The sequence below is a fragment of the Primulina huaijiensis genome, unplaced genomic scaffold, assembly GCF_012295235.1.
Source record: "Primulina huaijiensis isolate GDHJ02 unplaced genomic scaffold, ASM1229523v2 scaffold23545_ERROPOS1600000+, whole genome shotgun sequence".
Lineage (NCBI taxonomy): Eukaryota > Viridiplantae > Streptophyta > Magnoliopsida > Lamiales > Gesneriaceae > Primulina > Primulina huaijiensis.
In genome coordinates this window covers 161,859-178,334 of record NW_027355809.1, presented here as the reverse complement: position 1 = coordinate 178,334, position 16,476 = coordinate 161,859, and the positions used below count along the sequence as shown (strand labels likewise).

Sequence of the window (16,476 nt, the reverse complement as noted above, 5' to 3'; positions counted from 1 at the left end):
TCAGACTCAACTTGTTCTTGTTCTTCGTGCTCTGGTACTGCTTCACAAGAAATTTGACCTTCATCCGTCTTATTTTCCACCTGAAATATAGTAGTTTCTGAATTCGGTGTGCCTTTGTCTCCCTTTACTTTATCTTCCTCGAAGATAACATCCCTGCTGATGACAAGCTTGTGAACAGTAGGATCCCACAAGCGAAACCCCTTTACTCCATCAGCATAACCCAAGAAGATACATTTTCTGGATTTCGAATCCAGCTTCGATCTTTCTTGCTCATTGTACAGAACGTACACAGGACTTCCAAATGTATGCAAATGAGAATAATCTGTCGGCTTCCCAGTCCACATCTCCATCGGAGTCTTCAGATCAATCGCCACTGAAGGAGAACGATTGATAATATAACAAGCAGTTTTGACTGCTTCTGCCCAAAATGACTTTTCTAGACCCGCAGTCCTCAACATAGCTCTTGTTCTGTCCAACAAGGTCCTGTTCATCCGCTCCGCCACTCCATTCTGTTGAGGTGTGTAAGCCGTTGTGAACTGTCTTTTGATGCCTTCATGTTGACAATATGCATCAAACTCGTCACTGGTATATTCTCCTCCATTGTTAGTCCTCAGACACTTGATTTTCTTTTCTGAATCAAGTTCAACCCGCGCTTTGAAATCTTTGAAAATCTGGAAAGCATCTGATTTCTTCTTGATTGGATACACCCAACATCTCCTAGAGAAATCATCAATGAACGAGACAAAGTATCTCGCTCCAAATAGGGATACAACCGGTGCTTGCCAAACATCCGAATGAATCAGCTCCAATATGTTTTTGCTCCTGGCAGTAGAAGTGCCAAACTTTAATCTGTGTTGTTTACTGGTAACACAATGCTCACAAAAGGGTAATGACACTTTTGTAAGTCCCGACAGCAGCTTCCGTTCTGAGAGAATTTTCAACCCCAGTTCTGACATATGCCCAAGCTTTCTATGCCATAACACTGTTAATTCTTCTCCTGAACCATTTGATGCAACAGATAGTTCTGCCTCCTTGTGTGTTTCTCCCAAAAGTACATACAGATTTGCAGCAACCTTTTCCGCCTTCATAACCACAAGCGCGCCTTTCACAATTTTCATGATCTCGTTCCCGATCCGAGTTTTGCACCCGATGTCATCTAATTGCCCCAATGACAAAAGATTCTTTGTCAGTTCTTTCACATGTCGTACCTCCTGTATGGTGCGAATGGTGCCATCAAACATTTTAATTTTGATAGTACCGACCCCAGCGATTTCCAAGGCATGATCATTTCCCATGAATACAGATCCTCCTGAGACTGATTCATAATGATCAAATCATTCTCTCCGAGACGTCATGTGCCACGTTGCTCCTGAATCCATAATTCACGTGTCACAAAATTTGTGCCTGCCTTCTGCAACAGTTGCTGCTTCGCTGAATAATATTTCACCACTGCCTGAAGTACTGGCCATATTTCCTTGAGAACTTTTTTCAATACTCGTACACTCTTTCTTGAAGTGCCCTTTACCGCCACATTTAAAGCAGTACATATTTTTCTTCTTACTTCTCGACTTTGACCTACCTCGTCTTTGGCTCCCACTGGAGTCACGGGCCATAAATCTTCCTCTTATCATCGGTAAAGCCTATGCCTGCTTCGATGTTACCAACCTATCTTCTTTATTATTGCGCCGGCTTTCTTCTTCGAGAACCGCAGTTAAGACATCATCGAATCTTAGAAAGCCCATAAGAATATTGTTGGTTATGTTGATGATAAGTTGATCATATGAATCTGGTAGACTTTGAAGTAGAAGCTCCGCACGTTCATTTTCCCCTATTTTATGCCCCATGGAAGTGAGTTGGGCAAATAGAGTATTCAGTGTGTTGATATGGTCGGTCATCGATGAAGATTCCGCCATCCGAAGAGTATAAAGTCTTCTCTTTAGGAAAATCATATTGTGTAGGGACTTGACCTCATACATCTTTGTCAGAGTATCCCAGATAACTTTGGCTGTTTTTATCTCAGAGATACTTGATAGTACTTCGTCTGCTATAGCCAAGTGCAGATTGGCAACAGCATTATCATTCATCTCATTCCACTTTCCATCATCCGTAATCTCCACTGGTCTATCTCCAATAGCCGCCAAGCAATTCTCCTTTCTTAAAACTGCTTGTATCTTTATTTTCCACAGCATAAAATTGCTTCCGTTGAACTTTGCTATCTCGTACCTGCCCGCCATTATGTCTAGAACAATTTTAGTAGACTGAACAAAATAATCTCGCCTTAAATAAAAAATCTCAAAAAATCTTTTCTGATGTGGAAGATCAGTATAGGCTGCAACCACAGAGCATACTCAGAATTTTAAGAAATTTTAAACCAAGGCTCTGATATCACTTGTTGGTCCCACTTGCGGTAATTTGAGATAATAAAACTCGAAAATAAATAATAAATTGGACACCGAGATTTACGTGGAAAACCCCTAAAAATTATTAGGGTAAAAACCACGGGCAAGATGAAAAGAATTTCCACTATAATATTTTGTTGTGTACAACTCACTCACTGTGTTTCCAAAGAGAACACACACTCTCTTAATACAGGAGAACAAACACCTCACAAATATTATAGAATATTAGAAGATGAGAGAAAACTCGAAGAAGGGATGATTTGAAATGAAAAGGGGAGCTCTATTTATAGAGCCCATGGACCGTGTGAACAAGGAAATTGCCTCGCAATTTCATCACGCAATTCCACGAAATTTCCTAAGCATTTCCCACGTTTTTATTCAGTCAAATTAGTTGTCAAATTTGATACACCTACTAGTTGGCCCATTTTGCCGACAATTAAATATATCACATAAGGCAAAAGCTTGTGTGAGACGGTCACACGCTCAGAAAAGTGAGGAGTGTGTCGCTCAGGGCTGGGGTGATACCGATGGGCTGAAGAGCGGTGAGCATTAGAGGGATGGGGGGAGTTTCTTGTGGGGACGTGTGATTCTGAAGCCTTTTAAAGTTTCTGAATCATGATAGAAATTAGCATATTTTTGGAAGTAGACACCTTGTCACTAACTTAGCCTTTCTAAGTACACGTGCACCCTTTATCCCTCAATTCGCAAGTTCTAGCAAGACAGCCTTAAAAGTCATCTTGGGTGATTAAGCATATAAGAAACACAAATAGCTTGGAGAATTTGAAAAGCAGGAAAATACACACTTAGTTGAGTGATGAATTAAATTGTTGAGTTCTTGCTTCTTTCTTTACAAATGAAGTTTTACTCCTTTATATACAAGTTCCATATACTCTAGAATCTTTCAAAATACACTATACAATAGAGTATTCTAGACTCTCACGTATTTAACTGTTCTATTAAAGACAAAAAGCAATTTGATGTCGGTTTCAGAAGCTAGGTATACGGTTGCAAGTTACTTAGTCTTTCTATTGATAAAGTTACTAACTGCTTCTTTTAATATCCAACGATAGCATAGACTAATATGTCACATGACCGGACCGCTCAGAGATATACTAAATCATCTCTCGACTGCACATAGTTAATGATATTTTGCGAAAGTCAACAGATCAGTCGACAACTTCAAATTGAAAGATCTCACATATCCTATCAACTCTCATCTGACATAATGTATTTCTATTAGTCAGTTGTCCGACAACTTTTATATAGAGTGGAATTTAAAAGTGCAAATGTAGGAAAGACATTAAAAATCATTCAATGAAAGCTGCAACACGTGACAATGATGTGTCCATATTGCTGGGCTACATTACAAAGAGTCATTGAACGAGAAAATGGATTCCAGTACTATATATAGAGAATGCAAACAAGAATTAGATATGCCGAGAAAAGGAGATACACTCGAAGCAAATAATTCAAAAAAGAGTGCGTACTCGAAAAATTTATGTGCACACTTATCATATATCCTATTATGCTCAACAACTTTTCCTTCAAGATATTATCAGATCTACTAGGATCATTTAGAGTTTAAAACAACTACTCTACCATTTTCTGCAATATACAGTTCGAGTAGTTGCACACATTTTGAATCTTAAGATTCATTATTTGTTATATTTGTGGTGCTTTGGTTATTTGACTAAGGGTCTCAATCACGGTAAAAGATATTAGGAGTTTCAACTTAGGTAATGGGTAAAACTTACGATTGAAGCGGTTTGTTACAAAAGATTTATAAAATCAAAGTCTTCTGGTTAAATTCATCTTAAGTGGAATAAACAGAGACTGAGAAGGATTTTTCTTTCGAACTTCCATATATTATGTGTAAATAAATCAAGAAGTAAATAATTATGCAGAAGTGTGTCTGAGTACAAAAGATTCATTAGAAAATATTAGTCAGTCTACACACCAAAAGAATATTAGTAAATAACAAAAAGCTAATTTCTTTAACACATCAAAAGAGAAAATCGTATCCTAAATTTCTATCACCAGAATAACCAAACACAATATATGCAAATTATGTGAAACCAAATTCAGTTGAATAAACAATTCACTAGCAACACTTTAATTAAATGTTGTCCTCAAATGTGTTCAATACTCCACGACAACATAACAAAAACACGACGAGACTTAATAACTCGATTTTTCCGAAGCAACACACATTTTCTTCATTCTTCCTTGATCTCTCACGTCATCTCTCTACTTTGCAGTATATATATCTTTCAATATATATAGACTCTTTAGCCTAGAGAATATATGCCTACAAAACATGAAAACTAGAGATTTATTAGAAAATCAACTTTTTTTAAAATAAAAAAATCACTTGCGTAAACTTCCTGTGAATATTTTCTTTATGATCCATCACTTGTTTCGCCAATTCTTCGAAAAATTGGACAATTGGATCAATAATTTGTCCGTGCAGAATACTTCTTATCGACGCTTCTTGACTAATGGAAGCTCGGGATCCGTGATCTAAACCCATCGGAACGGGTCAGATTTCAGTTTGGTTGCACTCGGCGGCACCGAGGCGCTCAATGTACAGCTCGCATTTTTTTCTCCAAACAGGTCGTTGGATCTTCTTTCTGGTTGAATGAATCCATTAAGAATTCGGGTCTGTCTACACTTTCCCTGCTGTTTCCATATGTTTCTGCTGTGAGAAGTTCCCTACAAATATTTATGAAAACTCAATGGTTCTTGGATTTAAAAGCTATTTCTAAAATTTCCGAAAGTTTACATACATACTTAAGAAGGAATTAAGTTTGAGAGCTGGACTAGCTAGCTAGCTCAATTAAAAGACTGAAAATTTACCAAAAGGGCAAATGTTTAACGGCATAATGATCTTGTCGGTTTTGCCAACAATGTGGGGGCGTCGAGACGTGATCATATAGAAATGCTCCATCAACGCCGACACTTGTTGCTTGTTCCTCACAATCCACGCGAGGGAAATACGAATGATGATGGTGGTAAAATGGAATTAGCGTTTGATTCATGGAAGCTGCAGCTGGCAAAAGATGTTGGGCTGCGGCTGGAATATTCCTGCTGGGACATCCAAACCTGAATGCATCCCTTGAATATGGGTTTTGCAATTAAGCAAGTTAATGATGTAATATTAATGCCTACAAAACCTGATTCATTTTCATTTTCATTTTCATTTTCATCTTCATCAGAAAGCTAGAAAGGTTTAGATTTGGAAGGCAACCGTGTGGGAAGATGAAAGGGCTTCGTGATGTAATAATGCCTACAAAACCTGAGGAATTTTCATTTTTATTATTGATGGTAAAATATTTTTTTGTGATATATGATTATTTATATGAAAAATATTATTTTTTATATCAAAAATATATTGTGATCTATATTAATTTGAGTGAAAAATTTTATTTTTTTTATATCAAAAACATTACTTTTCACTACAAGTATAGATTTAAAATACCGAGAAGACTGCACACGACATGCCTAAAAAAATAAAATAATATATTATGGAAAGTAATACATATATAAATACAAATATATTTATAACGTGTGTTGCGGCAGACACTCTCTATTTCAGCAAAGGGCCTGATCGAACGGGCCCAATTGACATGACCCAGATCATAGCCCGATTTAGTTGTTACTCTAGACGATGTCGTACCCAGAAATTTACCATACCTTTTTTTTTTAACATCTATATATTGGATTTTTCCCTTAAAAAAAAGAGAGAGAGAGAAGGCGAAGATTAATCGACTGAAAAAGGAAAGCGAGACTAGTATCCCCGTTGCCGCCGACCTTTTCTCCAAGAACAAGGGCTTAATAATGCTCCCGATCAGCTATATCTACTACTGTGTTTCTCTATTTAAGCGTCGATTTTGAACGGACTGGGAGAAATTAAGGCATAGTATTTCTAATTTTTCTTCTTTGTGTTATGTTTTCGAATTTTGGGGATTTTATTTTGTTAAAGTAGGATTCTTTGTGGGACATTGTTACCTTGAGTTCGTGAAAATTTCAGGAGTGATTCTTTTGTCGGTGTATGAAGATTTGGTGTTTTCCTTTTAAATGCTTTGGAGTAGAAAACGACGAGGATAATAACATTGATGACGCTACGGATGAAATATACTCTTTTGGTGTTGAAAAGGGGAGAGGGCCACTGAAGGACAACTGGGACGAGCAAATGTCGAATGATGACTCTGAATTAGGGTTTTGGCCACCTTTACGCAATTTTGGCGATGCCGACGAGGGAGAGGGATCAGAGCTAGGTTTACGGGTTACGGATGCTATAGGAAGAGAGAATAATGGAAGGTTACCTCTCGATGTTGATATCGTTGAGAGAGGTGAGGATTTTTTCAAGTGGGTGAACGATATGGATTCTAGATATGCTGCTACTGGTGGCAGCGGGAGTCAAGTGGACGTTAATTTGAAATTAGGGTTTAATGGTGAGCCTTCTTCTTCATCATCTTCAGCTGTGGATATGGGTAGAGAGAAACATGATCGTGATTTGCCAAATAAACGGCCAAAATGTCTTTCTTTTGCTCTGTAAGGCCTCTCTCTCTCTCTCTCCACCCGTGTGTGCATACCTGTGTTTTTCAATACTGAATAGTATCATGTGCTTGGATCACCTTTGAAAATGTTGTCTCCACATGGTAATTACTAATTTATTATACGTTCTTTTAAAATAAAATTTTGTGGCCATTTCATTTTAAGTTGTAAACTCCCTCTACTGATGAAATTTGTTGTACTAACTAAAAGAGGTTTTACAATAAATAACTCGGTTTTGAGATCTTTTTACGTGCTTACTTGAATCTTTAGCAGCGACGACATTATTGAGAATGTCATTTGGTTTGCTCTTACTTAGTCCTGTATTAGGTATGGCAGGACATGCAGGAATGGGAGCCTTTTAATTGTTCTGCCATTTGGGGCGAGTTGATTTTAAAGATTTGTTGGGCTGTTGAGTAATGTTTAAAGATTGAATAACTGCTTACAAAGTCTGTGAGTTAGGTTTGAGAACTGTGGCTTCTTGGTATCACCAAGACCAAACCACTTTATTGTTTTCACTTGCTTCATAAGATGTCACTGATTTATACTCACGGGCTGTCCTTATACGTTGCATCCTCATTTACACACTTTTCTTGTTAAAATTTGTTGTATCCCGGTTATCTGGGACTACATCTTTTGCTGTGTATTTTTTGTTTAAACTTGTTGCGACCTAGTTGTGAGACAGTAAGTTCAAAATATTTATGGGATACAAGCGGCTATTGTTCTGTGTTGAATATGCAGGCATCTAAGTCCATATTTCTTCAGAATTATTACATTTTCTTGCCAAAAATTGGCGTAACTGTGTGAGCTACATGAATCATCTACTTTCTGGTTTTTTGAATATTCTTTGATTGTTCATGGATTGCTTTTTTCCTTTCTTTTTCACAATTTGGCACTGTTATCCTAGAACCTCGATGAGAGTGGCTAATAAATCATGTCCCGTCATCACTGTTCTCTTTAACCGTATCACGTTAGTCATTTTATGTGATGTGTATGTTAACTATTAGCCTTGGCATAATCTTTTGTCTTGCAGGGATAGGGACTCGAATTTTGGGAACGAAATGCATTACCTTGCTCCTGTGCATGAGGATGTTGGCGAGGAAAATTTGTATGATTTGAGTGTTGCATCTGACAATGCTAGAAATGATCTTGATCCGTTGAAAATGGTTAACTTAGAGGTTCGAATGGATCTTACTGATGACTTGCTGCATATGGTATGTATTACAAATGACCCGAAGGAATTACATTAATTTTCCGCTGTTTTGAATGATGAGGTTTAAGTCTTAGTGTTTTGCTTTAGGTCTTTTCTTTCTTGGACCAAATTGATCTTTGCCGAGCTGCAATGGTTTGTAGGCAGTGGAGGGATGCAAGTTCTCATGAAGATTTCTGGCGGTATTTAAATTTTGAGAATCAGTTCATATCTTCACAACATTGTGAGTTCATTCCATTATTACTCTCCTATTATTTCTTCTACATTTTTGCTTTAACATTTTGAGAAATAAATGTGTTGAATCATCCCATGATATAGATACTCTTAATTTGTTAGATTAACTTCTTTGGAATTTGGATGTAGCTTTAAAATTGAGGGTGAATCTAAATTGATGGCTAGTACCCCAATTACCTGAAACGACCTTTACTAATGCTAATGAATAATAACGATTTCTTTGTGTGTGATAAAAATGTGATATTGTACCTACAATTAACATCATTTGAAGCTAGGGAATAATTATCCTTGTATACTTGATGGATTCTGCTTTGTCATTACCTCCATGCATAGTTGTTAAAAGCCTAAGCGCAACAAGGCGCATCCATTGCACCTGGGTTATTAGTTATTACCCAGGTGCACCACTTGAAACAAGCGCGCTTAAAACGTGCACCTCTGCCTAGGCAGGAGGCATCTGAGAGGCGTAGAAGCGCGCACTTTAAAGAAGTTAATTGATATTTTGTTGGTAAATAAAAATTAACTCGAGCCCAACCAATTTTGAAGCTCGATTAGCAAAACACATGGCTATTTAATGATAAAAATACTTTATTATCATTCATTTATGCAATACTTTTTATCAGAAAGTTTAGAAGTCCTCTATGCAAACTTTTATTGTAATCTTACATTCTTACCCCGAGGATAAAGAGAAATATGATGATTTAGATGATACTGTAATCTTTTATGCAAACTTTTACTCTAATTTTTTCTACACTCATGTCTGGCTATTGTTTTGGAAGATTACGTTGATATAGTCGAGGAAGATGATGATGAATTTGATAATTTAGATATTTGAAGTTCTTTTCTTAATATACTATGAATTGACGACTTACTAATGAATTTTAGATGATTAAATTTGTTTTTCTGGTTATGATTTACGCTACATTATCTATTAATAAATTTTTATTTATAATGTTTGCTGTCTTTGTGAAAAATATTTAACTTATATAACATTATAGTATAAATCAATTTATATGTATTGAATTTTAAAATTTATGTCAAATGCGATTTACCTCGATAAAGCGTGCGTTTCGCCTTGCGCCTCAGGCTCTAGGGTACCTCAGCGCTTTATTGAGTCTTGCGCCCGCGCCCTAAATAACTAAGCCTCCATGTCATAAGTTTTTTATGTCAAATGGAAATTGACGTGGACTAGTTTGATGTTTCAGTTGAGAAGATGTGTCAACGATATCCAAATGCTACTGCAGTCAATGTTTATGGTACTCCTGCAATCCATTCACTCGCAATGAAAGCAATCTCTGCATTAAGGTCATTTCAACTTGATCTTGTTGGATAAATTTTTAATTTTGTGGCCTGTATGTTGTTTACTGATGTGATTTATGTGGCTCAGGAGTCTTGAGATATTAACTCTGGGTAAAGGCCAGTTAGGCGAGACTTTTTTCCAAGCCCTGACAGATTGCCACATGTTGAGGAGTTTAACTGTCAATGATACTACTTTGGGTAATGGTATTCAGGAAATACCCCTTTATCATGATACATTGCTCGATCTTCAGATAGTGAAATGTCGTCTGCTTCGTATTTCCATCAGGTGATTAATCAGTGAAACTAGTTTCAGATTTTAATTTATTTTTTTCTATATTATAAATCATGTTTCCTTGTCAGATGCCCGCAGCTCGAAACATTGTCTCTGAAACGCAGTAGTATGCCACAGGCTGTTCTCAATTGCCCCCTTTTACGTCAGCTTGATATAGCTTCTTGTCACAAGCTCTCAGATGCTGCAATTCGTTCTGCTGCAACATCATGCCCGCTCTTGGAATCCCTAGATATGTCTAATTGTTCATCTGTCAGTGATGAGACAATACAAGCAATAGCTGCGTCTTGTGGGAATCTCCACATTCTTGATGCTTCGTACTGCCCAAACATCTCTTTAGAAGTAATCTAACCTTTTAAATTTTGTTATGTTATGTTATGTTTGTTTGTATACTTGTTCTCTAACATGTAATCCTCCCTGGAAGTCTGTAGGACTGGCAATGTTAACAGTTCTTAAGCTTCATAGCTGTGAAGGTGTAACATCAGCTTCGATGACTGCTATATCTCGTAGTCCTATGCTAGAGGTTTGACTAAACTCTTATCTTGCACATTTCAGCATTTCTTTTTTTTCCCCATGATTTTTGTGATTAAATTTTTTACATAGCATCATATCTTCTGATAGGATTTATGTATCCATTTTAGGTTCTTGAACTTGATAACTGCAGTTTATTGACATCAGTATCTTTGGATCTTTTGCGGTTGCAAACCATAAGGCTTGTACACTGTCGCAAGTATGCCCTACTCTTGCACTCTGAATCTGAATATCTTTATTTTGTTGAAAGATTAAAATTTTCTCGCTTCCTTGTAGACTTGTTGATTTAAGCCTGCGAAGCAGCGTGCTGTCATCCATTACAGTTTCTAATTGCCCTTCTCTCCAGAGAATCAGCATTACCTCGAAGGCCCTTAAAGTATGTGTTATATTAATTAATTGTGATACATCTTTTTAAATGTGTGCAAGGCGTCTTGTCCTTAAATATATGTTACTTAATACCTATATGACAGTTTCCTGATGTATTCCTGTAGAAATTAGTTTTGCAAAAGCAAGAAAGCTTGACTAGTTTAGTACTGGAATGCCCATGCTTGCAAGACGTTGACCTCACTGAATGTGAATCTTTGACGAATTCCATTTGCAAAGTTTTTAGTAGCGGAGGAGGCTGCCCTGTGTTGAGATCATTAGTTCTCGATAGCTGCGAGGTTCGTCATGGAAAATTTGCTTTTTTATTTTTTTTATTTCTGATATTCCATTTATTAAATATTTGCAGTTGTATATTTGTAAAACTCAACAATAATCAGCACTAACCTTATATACAATAAGCTAATCACACCTCCTTAGTTTATAATCATTGAGGTTTCTTCTTGCCTTTTGACAATTTGTTTGGTTAAACAATGTGGAGCATAGCAATGGGGCACTGTCTATCATTGAATCCCCTAATATGGGTGTGGTAAACTAGCTGTCTAGCTCTCTGTGTTTGAATATGTGCTTAGCTATAACGTGTCATTTCTTTTATTTTCAAATTTTATCTTATTTCATCGTCTATCTTTCTGTAGTTTCCTCCCTCCTTTTCTGATTACCAATGTATACATTGTGAGCTGTTACATTTCCTCCGTCCTGTTACTTTATTTTTGTTGTTTGATTAGGTATATGTTATAAACATGATGGTCATATCTAATTGTACCATCGCTCTTTGCAGAGTTTGACCGCTGTGAGTTTTTACAGTACATCTTTAATCAGTCTTTCGCTTGGTGGTTGTCGTTCGATAACTTCTCTTGAACTTAGATGCCCTTGTCTTGAACATGTCTCTTTGGATGGTTGTGATCATCTTGAAAGCGCATCATTTTCACCTGTAAGTGACCATCTACCTTACTTTATCCTTTGTATTGGGGTTGAAGTCCATTTTAACCGACTGCTGCCTGAAAGCATCCTGTGTATTTCCTTGGAAAAAATTGATGTGGGAAATAGTTTTATTTGTGTTTTATATCTTTTTCCAGATTGTTAAGCTCTAACAGTTAGAATTGCTTGCTGGACCTCTCTGTCCTGACAATTTTGCAAGTTTATGGCACCCTCGCTTGATTTATTTTGCTTAACGTGCTTTTGATTGTCATGATTCTGTTACAGGTTGGTCTTAGATCCCTGAATTTGGGCATTTGTCCTAAACTGAATGTACTCTGTATTGAAGCAACACATATGGTTTCCCTTGAATTGAAGGGGTGTGGTGTTTTGTCTAGGGCATTGATCAATTGCCCTCTTTTGACATGTTTGGATGCATCTTTCTGCAGGTTATTCTACTTGTATTTGTTCTGCCTAACAACTTTTACCGTAACATTGAATTTGATCTTCAAGTGTCTGACTGATTCTTCTTGTGCCTGACATGTGCAGCCGACTTGAGGATGACTGCTTGTCTGCTACAGCATCTTCATGTCCTCTCATTGAATCATTGATATTGATGTCGTGTCCTTCTGTTGGCCCTGATGGACTGTTATCCTTACACCGGCTTCCAAACTTGACCTATCTTGATTTATCCTACACTTTTTTGGTTAACTTGCAGCCTGTCTTTGACTCCTGTGTCTATTTGAAGGTAATGTTTTTCTTCATATTATTTCTACTATTTTTCACCATCCAAGCAAGGCCCAGCTTAGTTTCTTCCCATGCTTAGTCATGGTGCTGATGATAGTACGCTATTTTTTTTCTTTCATCCCTTTGGTTGTTTTTGCAGAGAGTTAGAGTGTTGTGATGTTTTTATCAATTGTCCGAGGGAGTATATATGTTAATCACGTGAATTGTATCTGAACATACTTTGTATTGTTGATTCATGCTTTATGTAGGTTCTAAAATTGCAAGCATGCAAGTATCTTGTTAACACATCACTGGAGCCTCTCTATAAAGGCAATGACCATGCCCTACCAGCCCTTTGTGAACTGGACTTGTCCTATGGAACGCTCTGCCAGTCAGCTATGGAGGAGCTGCTTGCTTGCTGTACGCATTTAACACACATCAGCATGAATGGTTGTGTCAATATGCATGACCTTGATTGGGGATTTCACTGTGATAAAAGATCTGCAGTAAACACTTTGTACTGGTCGTTTGACTCTTCTTCAGAAAAGGGCCCCCTCCAAAAAGACGAAGCCGACCGTCTACTGCAGAACCTCAATTGTGTTGGTTGTCCAAATATCAGGAAGGTGGTTATTCCTCCTGCAGCGGGATGTTTCCATTTATCATTGTTAAACCTATCCTTGTCGTCAAACTTGAAGGAAGTTGACTTGTCATGTTGCAATTTGTTCTTTCTTAACTTGAGGTAGTGTATCCTACTTTATCTTGTTACACTATGTTGGACCCCAAGACATTATTATCACTTCGTTTGATCATTTTTATCATCATGTTTCTTTTTCAGCAATTGTAACTCATTAGAAATTTTGAAGCTCGACTGTCCTCGACTAACCAGTCTATTTCTTCAGGTAAATTTCATATGATTCTACAACTATTGTGATAAATGTACCTCAATTAAACCTAAGTTTATGCTTTGTTTGTGTATATAATATCGATCAGTCTTGTAATATCGACGAGGAAGCTATTGAAGTTGCAATAACACAGTGTATCATGCTGGAGACACTTGATGTCCGCTTCTGTTCTAAGGTTAGAGAATTTCATTGTTGATCCATTTGGTATTGTTATTTTCCATTTCCAGGTTTAACTCTGAGATGTTGGTGATTTTTTTTTTGCTCGACAGATATCTTCCTCGAGCATGGGAACATTTCGTGTGGCATGCCCTAGTTTAAAACGAATCTTCAGCAGCTTGTCAACGATGTGATGAGAGATCTTAAAGCATCATTCGATCGTTATCTGCATTTCTGGGCAACAAATATTGTGTGCGTTGGTGAATTAACTTCCGCGAGTCTTGTATGGAAAAAGCATCAGATATTGAAATCTATTGTTAAAAGATTATGATAACATAATTTTCTTGGATACATTTCCTTGCGCTGTGATATTAGTTGTTCAGATGTCAGTCAAATGCATATAGTTATTAAAGGTTCAGATGGCATAACTCAGATTTAGTTCTTTGATGAAGCGCGCGCATCTTTTATATATTGAAATGAAATGATACATACCTGTGCTATCATTGTGTGTATTACATATAAACCTTGTTGCGGCTCCTTTGGTCGAGAAGTATGGCAAGGTTCTATGAGATGCACATATATCAACCTGGCCTATGTCCGAAGATAATTTTCCCTATTAAATATCTTTTTTTTTTCTTTTCCATGCCCAAGCCCCAGGCATGCCAAACCAAAAACAAAGTCAAGTTAAAACTACTTTCTAGGGGCAAAACTGTCCTTTCGAGGAGATACGATTACGATGCTTGTATAGACAGACAAGACAGACAGACAGACAAAGAAACGCAAACTATTCCTTAATTAATATTCCAACTTTACTTTCTCAGCTTCGAACGGCAATGGCAAATATCATATTCCTTCTTCTTTCCGTTTTCTCCGTCACTGCTTCTGCCGACGTTCGAAGTAAGTTTTTCTTCTGATACGGTACTACTTTATCTTCTTCATTAAAAAAAAAAAACAGTAATCTTGCTTCAGTTTTAGCAATGCATGCCCAACTATATCAAGGTTCGGTGGAGGGAGTCGAATCTTTCTTTGTTGTTTTAGTAGCTCGGTTTCCATTTTAAACAACACTGATAATTGTCTGATTTTATTTTTTCTACATTTGCTAGAAACTAAGTAAAGAAGTGGGTGGAGGTCAAATATGGACTTTCTTCCCATTCGTTTAAATTTTTTAATTTAGATCTGTGGATAAGCATTACATTGTTTGATTATCTATGCTACTGCGAACAAGGATCTTGTTTTTCTCTTCTGGGTTATTTCTATCACGGTCTGGGATCAGAAGACTTGGCCATTGAAAAATTTCAAGTTTCTTCGATCCGTTCTTCGATAAAAATCGGAACATGTGACGATGTTTACGATTTGAACTACCAATTCTTGGAATGATTGTGGGTGACGGGGTTGTTTGGCGGTTGGTATGAAGCTGGGTTTATTGCTTTCACTTCTTTAAGTAGATGATCTCGCCGGTAATTCACTGTTTCGATCATATTAAAGTCTAGTTCCAAACTGAAGTATCTCTGGAAAATAAGCGATTTATCCAAATGTTATCTGTAGAGTTTGAGGAACATAAAATTTGGAAAATATGGATGTCTCCAATTTATCAAATTTCTATTTATTTTGATAGTTTCCATTGTCATCCTTCATGGGCTCGGACAGGATTGATTATTCTCTCATTGAAACGCAGATAAAGTTACAGATAATCCTGCTGATGAGCTGGTGTCTGTAATCAACGACAATAGAACAGCTAGCAAATCATCATCCTTATACAGCAACCCCGGCCTGGCCTGTATTGCCCTCCAATACATAAAAGCATACAATGGTGACTGTAGTTCTGTCGGTGGGCCAAATGCCAAGAAACCATCAGACTCCGAGTTTGCGGAAACGTTTGCTCCCAATTGTGGTGTCGAAGCCTCGACTCTCGCCCCAATTACTGGCCGTTTACTCGCATGCCAGTCAGAATATGTGGATCCTTTACAAGCATTTTCGGGAATTCTGATGAAAACCAGTAAGAGCATAGGAATGCTTCAAAGCAAGAATCACTCAGAAGTTGGTGCTGCCGTTAGCAGCTCGGATGGCAGTTCTCCTTACTTCTGGTGTGTGCTGTTTAGCAATGGAAACTCAAACCAGAGCTTTGTTTTGGAGGGAGGTGTGGCCAAGATTAGCAGGCCTGGATGCTTCAGTGGTGCTAATGATGTTTGTAGTAGTGGTGATGCTTTGGATAGAGGAGAATTTCCTGTTTTGCAGGTTGTGGTTGCATGTATAATCGCATTAGGTTATGGATTCATATTTTGATGTTTTTATGGGTAGATTGTATTTTGGCTTGCAGTTCTTGGGATTCTTATTCAAAGTTGAGTTTGTGATCATCGAAAATATGCATCTATATAGTTCTCGTTTGTTGGCTGTATTGAATTTTTTTTGTTAAGGTGAAGATAGTTGCGAGAAACTTTGGAAGAATGGAATGGTCTTCTTGTTCTAAATTCCGAGTCGAACAAGTATATATTGGATAATAATTTTTCCAAGTTTGAGTAGAGTTATTGTAATTTATGGTTCTGATTTAATGAGTATAGTTAGTTATTAATCGACGTATTAAATCATAATTTAATTTTTTTGTAACGGTTTTATATGAATATATGTTGAGTAGGTTTCTTGTAAGACTGTTTTACGAATTTTTATCTGTGAGACGTGTCAACCTTACCGATATTCACAATAAAAAATAGTAGTCTTAGCATAAAAAATAATATTTTTTCATGGATTATCTAAATAAGAGATCTGTCTCATAAAATACGACCGTGAGATCGTCTCACACAAGTTTTGTCATATATGTTTACTATGCTGGATGTGGTTGATTTTTGCTTACTTGTATCACTTTTATTTTGTATTACAAAAAAAAAC

At 37.0% G+C, this 16,476-nt stretch overlaps 2 protein-coding genes across 3 annotated transcripts; both read left to right on the top strand.

Annotated features, from left to right (window-relative positions):
* The first annotated feature begins 6,130 nt into the window (after positions 1-6,130).
* LOC140967046 (F-box/LRR-repeat protein 15-like) lies at positions 6,131-14,043 on the top strand. Of its 2 annotated transcripts, XM_073427396.1 has the most exons (18): positions 6,131-6,313; positions 6,430-6,953; positions 7,987-8,167; positions 8,254-8,386; positions 9,600-9,699; positions 9,782-9,979; positions 10,054-10,324; positions 10,407-10,505; positions 10,624-10,712; positions 10,790-10,889; positions 11,005-11,175; positions 11,673-11,825; positions 12,098-12,258; positions 12,359-12,557; positions 12,805-13,274; positions 13,371-13,434; positions 13,526-13,612; positions 13,707-14,043. In XM_073427396.1, the coding sequence occupies exons 2-18, from the start codon at positions 6,451-6,453 to the stop codon at positions 13,785-13,787; spliced, it is 3,060 nt and encodes a 1,019-aa protein (XP_073283497.1). In that variant the 5' UTR covers positions 6,131-6,313; positions 6,430-6,450; the 3' UTR covers positions 13,788-14,043. The 2 variants fall into 2 exon arrangements, with proteins under 2 accessions (XP_073283497.1, XP_073283496.1); XM_073427395.1 differs by having other exon boundaries at positions 6,131-6,953.
* A 217-nt stretch (positions 14,044-14,260) lies between these two features.
* LOC140967062 (uncharacterized) lies at positions 14,261-15,988 on the top strand. The gene is made up of 2 exons (XM_073427419.1): positions 14,261-14,490; positions 15,269-15,988. The coding sequence occupies exons 1-2, from the start codon at positions 14,427-14,429 to the stop codon at positions 15,874-15,876; spliced, it is 672 nt and encodes a 223-aa protein (XP_073283520.1). The 5' UTR covers positions 14,261-14,426; the 3' UTR covers positions 15,877-15,988.
* Positions 15,989-16,476: the final 488 nt, after the last annotated feature.